Source organism: Diabrotica undecimpunctata, chromosome 9, assembly GCF_040954645.1.
Source record: "Diabrotica undecimpunctata isolate CICGRU chromosome 9, icDiaUnde3, whole genome shotgun sequence".
NCBI classification, from domain to species: Eukaryota; Metazoa; Arthropoda; class Insecta; order Coleoptera; family Chrysomelidae; genus Diabrotica; species Diabrotica undecimpunctata.
Window position 1 is genome coordinate 98,820,070 of NC_092811.1, and position 12,110 is coordinate 98,832,179.

General features: G+C 33.3%; 1 protein-coding gene across 1 annotated transcript in view; it reads right to left on the reverse strand.

Annotated features, from left to right (window-relative positions):
* The window catches only part of LOC140450312 (venom allergen 5-like), a 42,144-nt gene that overhangs the window by 7,250 nt on the left and 22,784 nt on the right, over nt 1-12,110 (reverse strand). The window contains exons 3-4 of the mRNA XM_072543866.1: nt 8,051-8,430; nt 2,973-3,139 (exon numbers count right to left, since the gene is read on the reverse strand). Of these exons, the coding sequence (XP_072399967.1) occupies nt 2,973-3,139; nt 8,051-8,370 (487 nt within the window). The 5' untranslated portion in view covers nt 8,371-8,430. The remainder of the gene's footprint in view (nt 1-2,972; nt 3,140-8,050; nt 8,431-12,110) is intronic.

Here is a 12,110-nt window from a genome sequence, read left to right on the forward strand (position 1 = left end):
ACGTTGGTTTCGTTTATTAGAAGATTCTCGTTATTTCTTTGAGTTTTTGATATTCTCATAAATTTCGTCTTCTTGACATTCATTGTTAGACCATACTCTTTTCCATACTCTGCTATTCTGGTCACCAGTCTCTGAAGATCTTCAATGTTTTCGGCTAAGATCACAGTGTCGTCCGCATATCTAATGTTGTTAATGGGAACTCCATTTACCTTTATTCCAGCTGTTTCACTCTCAAGAGCTTTTTTCAGGACCTCTTCGGAGTAGGCATTGAAAAGAATTGGCGACAATACGCATCCCTGTCTTACTCCACATCTAATTTCAATTTCTTCTGACAGCTGTTCGTTAACACGTACTTTTGCTCGCTGTTTATAGTATAAATTTGATATGATCCTGAGGTCGTTGTAGTCAATCTTCTTTGATTTCAGGACATTCATTAAATGTTTATGTCGTACTTTATCGAATGCTTTATTATAGTCAATAAAACATGCGTATATATCTTGATTGACGTCCAGGCATCTTTTTATTAGTATATTAAGTGAAAAAAGAGCTTCACGTGTTCCTAGGCCTTTGCGAAAACCAAATTGTGTATTATTACCGTCTATGTCCAGTTTGTGATATATTCGGTTATGGATGACTTTAAGTAGTAACTTTAGCGTATGAGACATTAAGCTAATGGTGCTAATCGCTGCATTCTCTTGCGTTTTTCTTTTTAGGGAGACAAATAAAAATAGATGTTAACCACTCTTTGGGTAATACGCCTGAACTATAAATTTGGTTCAAGAGTGTCACTAAAACATCAATGTGCTTCTCATCTAGAATTTTTAGGATTTCTATAGGAAGCATATCAGGTCCAGGGCTTTTCCCGCTCTTCATTGTTTTTAATGCGTGCAATATTTCTTCTTTTGTAATATATGGACCTATTTCTTCTGACGTAAGTTCTATGTGCTCTAGATCTCCTCTTTCATCATCGAACAATTCATCGATATATTCTGCCCATCTTTGTATTTTCTCGTCCGTATATGTTATAGCAGTAGCGTGTCTATCCAGAATTGCACAAGTGGGATTTTGTTTTCTTAGTCCTGCCAGTTCTTTGACTTTCTTGTGTAGGTTAAACAGATCATATTTATTTTGAAGGTCTTCGATCTCTTTGCATTTCTGTTCAAAGTATTTTTCTTTTGCCTGCTTTATCGTCTTTCTAATCTCGTGGTTTATCTCTCTGTATTTATTGTTATCCTTGTTTTTAAATTGTCTCCGTTGTTCCATCATATTGAGTATCTCGTCATTCATCCATTCTTCTTTTCTCCTTGAGGAAGTCTTTAGTATTTCTTTACAGGGTTTCAGTAGACAATCTTTTAGTCGATTCCAGTACTCGTCAATATCATTGGTGTTTGTGTTCAATTTGTTGCAGTTCACATGCAGTTCATGTTGGAGGCATTCTTTTACTTTAGGTTCTTTAAGTTTTCTTGTGTCTATTGTAGGGATTCTTTGATGTCTTTTAATATTTTTAAGGGTGAGTGTAATTTTGGCTATAAGTGGATTGTGATCTGAGGCCACGTCTGATCCAGGATATGCTTTCACGGCTTTAACAGCATTACGGTATCTTTCATTGATCATAATGTAGTCTATCTGGTTCCTGACTACTTTCTCCGATGTATCTGCGGGCGATCGCCATGTATACAGTCGTCTGTTTGGTAAAAAATGTGTTTGTAATAATAAAGTTCTGCTCTTGACAGAATTGTAACTTACTCAAATGGAGGGAGAAAAGATTTTTTTTAGTAAGGTGATTTATTATGCTATTATGTTATAAAATAATATTTTATTTTTGTATTTTTTGAAATAAATATATATATTTTGAATTTAATTTAGACGTTTTTCTGCTTGCGGCATGCAGTTCGCCGTGCGCCCACTCTTGAGATTTTCAAAAACGCGACCGCCCGAGGGCTAAACAACTCATAGTAAAATAGTAACCTTTATAGTTGCTTAATAAAAAAAAAGTAACTCTCCACTGGAAGAGACTCCTACACGCTATGTAAACAAACAAATTACTTATTATTCTTTATTTTTGGATATATTGTAATTTTAATTGGAGTTAATAATAATAAAAAAGTTTATAAAATAAACACCGGACATGGCAAAAGATTAATTCGTTTACATCATACCACACAGCTTATTTATAAATTTAGTGATATGTTGTAAAAACGCGTAATTCGCCCTCAGAAGTGAAAATTAAGTATCTTAAGTAGAGGATTACTAATTGAAAGACTTTAACGTTTGTCATTTTCGACATTATTTACAATGTTAATATTATAACAAAGAATTATAAATATTGCTTTATTTATTATATAAGGAAGCATAAACATTTAATTGTTGATCATCTATATTTTTAGGTTAGTATAATATGTTTGCATATTGTAATTCTGTAATTAATAATAAAATTCTCTATATTTTAGACAATCAACGTTTGTTTATCTTACACCAAAGAACTATCAAGTTATAATGATAGAATACAAATCCAGAAAGAATATTTTACGGTTCTCGTCGTACTTTCTACCTCTTCTTATTAGGTCTTCAAAGTTTTGTTAGTTACTGACCTTAGGTAACCAGGACAACCATGTTCGGTTTATACCACGCTTTTAATCTTGCCTGTTACTATTAGTGGGGTATTTGCTGTCGCACAAGATATTGCATCGGTCTGTCTTCTTTCCATGGTCTTTCTAAGTTTATCAAGTTGTCTGTACTTTGATGTTCGTTTTTGGAGTTTTCAAGTTTGTTCCTTTCTCTTATTATTATTTTTCTTGGAATATTAATTTTCTTCGTTTCCACTTAATGATCATTCTTAAATTAATCAGCCAATTGCTATTAAAAAAATGGTTTTTCCCATTATTTCTTCTTATCATTTCCAACTCCAAATATGATAGATCATACTAAGAATTCTCATATACCTTTTAATAAAAAAAAAATTGATTTCTTACCTATTGGAAAATTATCAATTACATCTGGAGTCATTTTATTAATTTCTTCGTACCATCGATTTACCACATCTTTCAAATCTTCCTGGCCATAGCTAGTGTAAGCCAGATTTTGACCGGCATAAGGAAACTTCTTAGTACCTCTGCATCGATCATGCTCAAACTTGCATCTAAAATTAAAAATAAAAAAAGTGGTACAGTAGAGTAGCGTAAAGCGTCATACTATGTTTTCTGTATAATTTAAAATTTAAATAATATATTTAAAATTGAATAAAGTACTTTTATTATTTATTTATTTTATAGATTTCAATAAAATTGATATTTGCATATTCTATAATGACTCTCCTCGTAACATAGACTCTTTCATTTACTGCTGTGATGGCTATTTCCTAAAAAGCCATACTTATTATGTGCTGCTTTAGAAATCTACAACATTTAAAATGTTGTACTAATTACTCTTTTTATCGCACTGCAATACAATATTCAAACTGATATTTGTAAAAATCCAACATTGTATTTATTATATACAGATAACGACATTGTTTTGTTAACTATAGGAATTAAGATTTATTGCAATCCCATCTCTAGAGTATATTTATTATAATGCTCTAAAACTGATTTTTTGGTTATTTTTTAGCCTTAATAGCAATACAAATAAATAAGTAAGTAAATAAGTAATAGGCTTTATTGTCACTCAAAATTGTACAAATTTTATGGACAAAGCTTATAACAATAAGACAAGAAAGAAGAAAAAAAATCAGAATAAGAATCGTTTGTACTTTTAAATAAAAAACAAACAATAAAATTCTTCCAAACTTAAACATAAAAAATACTACATAATTAAGAACCTACAAACTTCGTGAAATGTACCTAACAAAAAATAAAAATTAGGAAAGCAGATTAATGAATTAAATATTCCACCTCCTTGTGCTAAACAGTAACTAAATCTGTCATACAGATTTCTCCTCATATTTTGGAGTAGGGCTGGTGTAATGCTTGGAGAGAAATGAAGTATTTTTGCCCTTAATTTGACTAGGTTGTTGGCCCTTTCAAACTGATGCCTATAGATGTTTTCTTTGAGAAAATCCCAAAAAAAGAATTTGTTAGGCGCTAAGTCACCGGATCTAACAGGTCATTTAATTGTACCATGTGTACTTAGCAGTCGATCAGGAAACGTTTGATTGAGGAAGTCAATAGTTGCTCTATAGTTGTGAGCTGAACACCCATCCTGTTGGAAATAAACCTCCTGAAAATTAACGGGAAGGCGTCGAACTGCCGGAATGGTCTCATTCTCTAAAAGTTGTAAATATTTGGACCCGTTTAGGTTTTCATCGACATCAAAACATAGACCGACAATATGGTCGTCTAACATCCCAGTCCAAACATTTAACTTTTGCGGATGCTGCGTTCGCACTTCAACAGTATGATGCTTATTTTTCCGAAAATAATACCTTGCAACGGATGGATTGTATTTTTTATGTAATGAAAATTAAGATTCGTCAGAAAATAAAATATTTTTTTAAAAAGTGTACATTTTCCTTCTGTTTATCTACTATAATTTCACAAAACTTCATCTGTCTAAAGTTATCTTCCGGAAACAGTTCTTGTGTTGGTTATATCTTTTAAAACAGTAATACCCATTTCTTTTGAGAACTCGCTGGACAGTTCGAGCATTCACATTAACTTCCCTAGCAATTTGTACACTATTGCAGGGTTCACTAGCTTCCACAAAAGCACAAATATCAATATCCGTGTTTTGACGCTCCCCATCGACAGGGTTCATTACCTTCATGGCACTTTTTACAACTGTTTACACATCCCGAAGTTTGAAAATGTTTAATGGTATTTTTAACTGTTGTAACACTTGGTGGGGGTCTATTTTCGAAGGCAACAATAAATTAATCAATTACTTCGCGTATCAAATGACCCTGAAAGTACCATTTTACAAGTTGTACTTTTTCTTGGACGGTATACAACGTAATAGGCATTTTATTAATTATTTGTTTATTCTTTCAGAAGTTCGTTTGAAATTTTTAATGTCAATAGAACAATTACGACAATTCGTACCTACTGTGAAATGAATATATGTAGAGGTGGAAACGTGTAACATGTCACAGCGATTGCCATTGTGGTGTATGGTCAATAAAACAATGTCGTGATCTGTATAAAATTATTTTAAAACCAGAAGTGTCATAAAAATTAAAACAGATAATTCAATTTTTTTACCAATTGGATGACATTTATGACTTTTAAATTTTAACCGTTCGACAATCGTTAACAATTGATTTGTAGTATCGATTTTTTATTTTTCTGTTTGCTTTATTACATCTTTTATTGACAGATATTCGTTTATTTAAACACGCAGTTTTTATTTCAACCTGCTTAGAGTAAATATATGATGACGAATTGATGAAACGTAGTTATTCGGTGTAAAAGTGTTATTTAGTGACGATGTTCGTGACGCTTTCTTGTGGCGCTTCTTCCGTGACACTCGCCTCAGAATTTTACTATAGAGAAAAAGTAGTACAACGTCAGTATAGAAGCTTCGCTTCAATAAAAATGATTTCGAATACGGACATAAACGAATTATTTTATTTATTTACAAAGCTCAACAGGCCCTGAAGGCCTAGAGCTAAAATACAATTAATATAATACTTATATATGTATTACAAAACTTGTATCAACTGGAGTGGCTTCTTGTCCAATCATGCTCCTTGCCTACTAAACTGGCTTACTATTCTCTTCTATTCAGTCCTGTTTGTTGTTGTTTCTTCCCAACCATCAATTCTTTTTTTTTTCTGAGATCTTCCTGTACGCTATCAAATAATCTTTGTCTGGGTCGTCCTTTCCTTCTTTTTGAGATTGGGTCCCGTATTAGAATCATCTTTGGCAAACTCTTCTTTTCGAATCTTATCACGTGCTTCAGCAATCTCACTCTCTGTGCTTTTATGAAGCGACTAATGCTTGATTCGTTATACAGATCCTCTAGCTCCCTACTTGTCGCACTCAACCTTCCACCGTCTTTTTACCTTCATATATAGGCTCTGAGTTTATAATTCCCCACCATACGTCACTTGGAGCCTTATTACTGTTTTATATGTCCTTAACTTTGTTTTTTCGGAAAATACTTGAAATGCCAAAGAACAGAAAAGCAGCAGGTAAAGACGGGATACCAAACGAATTACTAAAATATTGTGGAGCAGCAATGACAGAATAATTAACAACATTAATTAATAAAATTATCAAACACACTTAGAATAGCAATGACTAAAACTACTTTTATGAAAATGAAGTCATTTCTTTGCAAAAATCATCTCAGTTTAGAACTAAGACATAGAATGGTTAAGTGCTATGTTTGGTCCGTACTTTTGTATAGTGCAGAAGTGTGAACGCTAAAAGTATCGATCATGAACAAAATTGAAGCATTGGAAATGTGGGTTCATAGACGAATGCTGAAGATACCTTGGACAGCAGGGAAAATTAATGAAGAAGTACTAAGGCTCGTCATCAAAGATAAAAAACTACTACAGACTGTTAAACATCGAAAAATGTCTTATCTGGGACATATAGTAAGGGGAAGTCGATATAAAATATAACAACTGATCCTTAAAGGCAAAATAGAGGGCCGTAGGGGTGTAGGAAGAAAACAAGTTTCTTGGTTAAAAAACATTCGTGAATGGACTGAGATATCAAATGCAGGACAATTATTCCATATTGCAGAAGATAGAGAAGAATTCGCAATGGTGATCGCCAACGTCGGATAATTCTGATATGGCACGCGAAGAAGAAGAAGATAAAACACAATAAAATACTGGAAGAATGGAGAACGAGCGAACTAATTATACTTTAAAAAAAGGGGTTAAAAACGAGCTAGAAAACTACATAGGTATTAACTTGTTAAATACTACCCCAAAACTTACAACTAAAATTTTACAAGTGCTAATAAATAAAAGGATAAGTTTAGCAGATCAACAACAGGATTTTTGTGTAAAGATGCAATATTCGTTATAAAACAAATTACTAAGAAATCACTAAAGTATAATAGACCAGCATTTCTGTGTCTGATTGACCTAAAGAAAGCGTTTGACAGAGTAAGACTCAAAGGTGTAATCCATCTTCTGTATAATAGAGAAGTTCACCTACACAATATAAAAACTATCGAAAACATCAAAACAACAAAATGGAAGTCAGAATAGATGGACAACTTGCAGAACCTATAGAAATAGGCAGCGGAATAAGACAAGGGGATTCATTGAGCCCTATGCTCTTCAATTTAATCAAGGATGAAACCATCAAGTCGATCGGATAGCGAAGCGGGCTGGGCGGCTGGCTTCTCCTTCGCTTCAATGCGAGAGATGTCAGTTCAATCCCCAGCTCGGTGAACAGAAAACAAAAAGGCTAACGCAGCAGTTTAAAATTCTAAATGAATCTGCGGCTTAGTCTGGAATATGCTGGTATCTGATCGGCCTATGGTGGAGCAGTACGGCAAGAGATAAGGGCTTGCGGCTCGGTGATACTCCTCCATAGATCCCTACCGGAAGGGCGTGTGCCGCCTAAATACCGGGTATATATATATGAAACCATCAAACGCGTTAACAAAGAAAGAGGATACAGAATGGATATAGAATGGGAAAAAACGAAATAAAAATACTCTTATGCAGACGACGTTATGTTGGTAGTCCAAGATAAAGATAGTCTGCAAAGACTGGTCCACAGATTTAACATAAGAGCTAATAAATTTAATATGACAATCTCATCTCGGAAAACTAAAGCAATAGTAGTCAGCAAAGAACCAACCAGTTGTAAAATAGAAATTGATGGCATCAGTCTTGAACCAGTAATTGAAATAAAATACTTTGGAATTACACTGTCCAGCTATGGAGACCTAGACAAAGAAGTGAAAGATCAAGTACAAAAAGCAAATAGACTGGCAGAATGCCTCCCCCGTAGTACCTTTGTTGCGATTACCTCACCTATCCGTTATCCCCTCCCACGGGCGGACAGGTGACGCAGGCAGAGGAATTTCCACATACCTGTATACATACAATATAGTATAAGAATAATAAATAGTATCATTTTACCTGTTTATATGACATCTAGCTGTATATTCCAGATCCTTGTCGTAAGACAAAGCCATCATATTAGCAGCGACTCCAGTGAAGCCTCTCGTTTCTGCTCCGATTGCAATGTTATTCCTCAAGCGATTGTGTTCGTGCAGGATGAACTTCAAGAATTCCGGATCTGGTTGTAGATCTTCGCATCCTGGTTCAGCTAAACATTGTTCATGCCTAGCGCAAACTGTATTTTTTACTGAACAAGGCGGCCATTTTACATCACATAAATCAGCACTAGATAATGCTATGATACTAATAAATATGACAATGTAAAGAAGATATTTCATCTTGATTGTGATTGATTTATTTTTAAAAGGTGGGAAAGCACTTACAATTACTTCATCAATCTAAAAAATATAGCAAAACCTTGTGGTCACCTTTTATTAAAACTGAGTAAAAATTGTAGGTAAATGATATACTTTTACCACCATATCTGTATTACGAATGCAGATAAGATATCTGGCGGTTTTTCTTTTATTCGTAATTGAAAAAAAGATTATTAAAAATCTATTAGAATTTTTAATATTGGTCTAAAGCTATTTTATTGTGCCATCTTAAAGTAGTTACTATTTTAGTGGAAGTAAGCCACATATTTAAATTTAAAATAAGTTTATTTTTGACGTTTCGATTTCCACTTCGAAAATCTTTCTCAAAATACATTATTGAATTAAACAAACTTTGGTTTTTGTTACTTAGTGAAAAATTCTTCTAATAATTTAATTTTATCTTACTCATTCATATTAACAATTCAAACATACTATACATTTAAAGTAGACGACTTTAAAATGATATTGCCTATATTGCTGAGTAGCGTTTCTGGGATGACTTTATTGTAAGATAGTTCATTCGATCACATGAAATTAACTTTAACTTGAGAATGTATGTCAGAAAAATCATAGCATGTGATTCGTTCTTAAAAACACAACTACATGCAATGATGACAGTAAAATTTTCCTGTTAGTAATCCCATCCCAGTAGATCATGAGGAAAAAGCCAGGAAAAATTACCTCATACTACTATCCCGACGTGTCAAGTATTTGGTAATACATTTAGTTTACTCTGAATAAACACCAAATTCTTATTTAATATGTAGGTATGTTATTTAAAAACATAAATGATGTATCCTCAATATGTTATTGACTTACTAATAGTGGTATTTTCTTTTTATTGATTTCCTCTTTTCATATGAGTACCCAGACCCTACTGCATTCTGCCGAAGAATTTGCCCCGTAATTTTTCCTATTTAGCACAATTAGAGCCGCTTCTTTGATTTTTCTCTTTTTACCACAGGCTTCTTTTAGGAGTATACTTGAATTGTTCCATTGGACCCTATGTTCATTTTCCCATGCGTGTTAACATATTTGAGATCTATTATCAAAAGGAAATAAATTCAACATTTAAAACAACAAACACATTGAGATCTAATTTATCTAAAACTTAACTTAACAATGAACAAGAAAGAACAAATCATTTTTAACAAATCAAGCGATCATTTTTATTTAGGTGAAACATCAAGGCCATTAAGTTTTAGAATAAGTGAACATCAATCTCATATTAAAAATTCAGAATTTGATAGATACCAAATATTATGTAAACACGCATGAGAAAATGAACATAGGGTTCAATGGAACGATTCAAGCATATTAATTAAAGACATTAATTAACAGAAAAATTAAAGAAGCGGCTCTAATTATGCTAAACGAGATCGGTTGCGTCTCAAATTCCTCGGCAAAATTCACTGGTATCTTCTTCTTCTTCTAGTACCGTCTCCACTAATGAAGGTTGGCTAGGTTATAACCATTGCAAATTCGTCTCTATCTTCTGCTTTTCTTAAGAGCGTCTGTGTGTTTAACCCGGTCCAGTCGCGAATGTTTTTCAGCCAGGATATTTGTCGTCTACCAGGACCCCTTTTTCCTTCGATTTTACCCTTCATATTCCGCTGCAACAACTCGTACTTAACATTTCTAAGTATGTGCCCCAAATATGCTGTCTTTCGCCTTTTAATGGTGGTCAAAAGTTCTTTGTCTCTTCCCATTCTGTGCAACACCATTTCGTTCGTAATATGATCGGTCCATGGTATCTTCAAAATTCTCCTAAAAAGCCACATCTCAAAAGCTTCCAGTTTTCTCGATAAGTCAACATTAACAGTCCAGGCTTCGACACCATAAAAAAGAATAGAGTGGATATAACATTTTACCATGCGATATCGGATTTGCAGATTGAGTCTTTGTTTACTCAGAAATTTTCTTATCTTGAAAAAGGCTGCTCTTGTGCGAATTTCTAATTTCGTATTCAGATCTTTCGTAATCCAGACTCCTAAGTATTTCATTTTGTCCACTTTTTCAATATCTTCATTTTTTATCTGGATCCTTGTAATGACTTTGCCCCTGTTACTGATAACGATATTTTTTGTTTTCTTTATGTTTATTGTTAAACCAAACTGTTCCCCAGTATCACAAATTGTGTTTATCTGGGATCTGGTTACCCGTATTAAAAGAGAACATCAATAAAAAGAAAATACCACTATTAGTAAGTCAATAACATATCAAGGATACATCATTTATGTTTTTAAATAACATAAATAAATCTGAACTGATCCAAACAATCAGTAGTATCAAAAGCAAATCTTCCTGTAGTACTGATGGACTATCCATAAAAATTTTCTTAAATCTCCCAAATAATATGTTGGAAGTTCTGAACGATTCCTTTGAAAAAGGTATATTTTCAGAGTGCCTAAAGACAGCCATTATTATTCCTCTTCATAATGATGGTGAAAAATGGAAAGTCTGCAACTATAGACCTATTGCCTTGCTACCGGTCCTATCCAAAATTATTGAGAGACTTATAAAAAACATTTTATCACAGTCAGTTCGGCTTTTTATCTAATAAATGTACCAGCGATGCTATGTTTTCTGTACTAAATGAGGTCTATCAAGCACTAAATAATAATCTTTATACTGCCACTATTTTTTGTGACTATGCCAAAGCTATTGCTTTCGTAAATCACGACATTTTAATAAAAAAAAACTAAATTTCTACAGAATTCGAGGTATTTCTTTGAATTGGTTCCGATTTTACTTAAGGAATAGGAAACAACTAGTTAGAGCAAATGACTGACTCTAGTCATAAAGGTATGGTATATGGAGTACCACAAGATTCAGTACTGTGTCCTCTACTTTTAAAGTATATCTTTAAAAGTAGAGGACCCAGTACTGATCTTATCTTTATAAATGACATCACTAACTTAAGAATCGATGGAAAAATTTTTCTTTTTGCTGATGTATTAGCAGTATTACCTGGAGGAACTCTAACATTGCAACTCTTCATGCAATTATAACTTCTGATCTACTTAAAATAAAAACCTGGTCCGACCCTAATTTACTCTCTTTTAACGTGAATAACACAGTAGCATATTCCTATAAAGGAGCTCTTCAACCCTTGCTTCTTAATAACAGCCAGATCAATATCGTTGATTCTTTAAAATTTTTTGGTAGTTTTATAGAGAACAACCTTAAATGGTCCCTTCATATCGATTTGTTAAGTAAGAAACTAGCATCAGCCTGCTATGCAATAAGATCTGTTTCGAAGGAAATCAATTTAGCATCTTCCAAAATAACATACTTTTCTTTGTTCGAGTCTTATCTTCGACATGGCCTTCCTTTTTGGGGTTCTAGTACAGCTGCCCAATCTGATGTTATTTTTAAATTACAAAAAAGAGCAATACGGTATCTTTTTGGCCTCAGTAGAATAACACATTGCAGAAGCTGCTTCAAAAATCACGGTATTTTAACTCTTCCCTCTCTATATATTCTAGAAACTGCGTGCTTAACTCGTAAACACCTACACGTTTTTCCAGCAAGACCTAATCATGACTACTACACCAAAGACTCAAGCTTTGATGTGTACTTACCGATCCGGTCCACTGAGTTAGTAAAGAAATCTATATTATATTCGGCAAAAAAATTATACAACCATCTTCCTTTGCAACTTAAATCTACAACTTCTTTCCTTAAGTTTCGTAAATTGA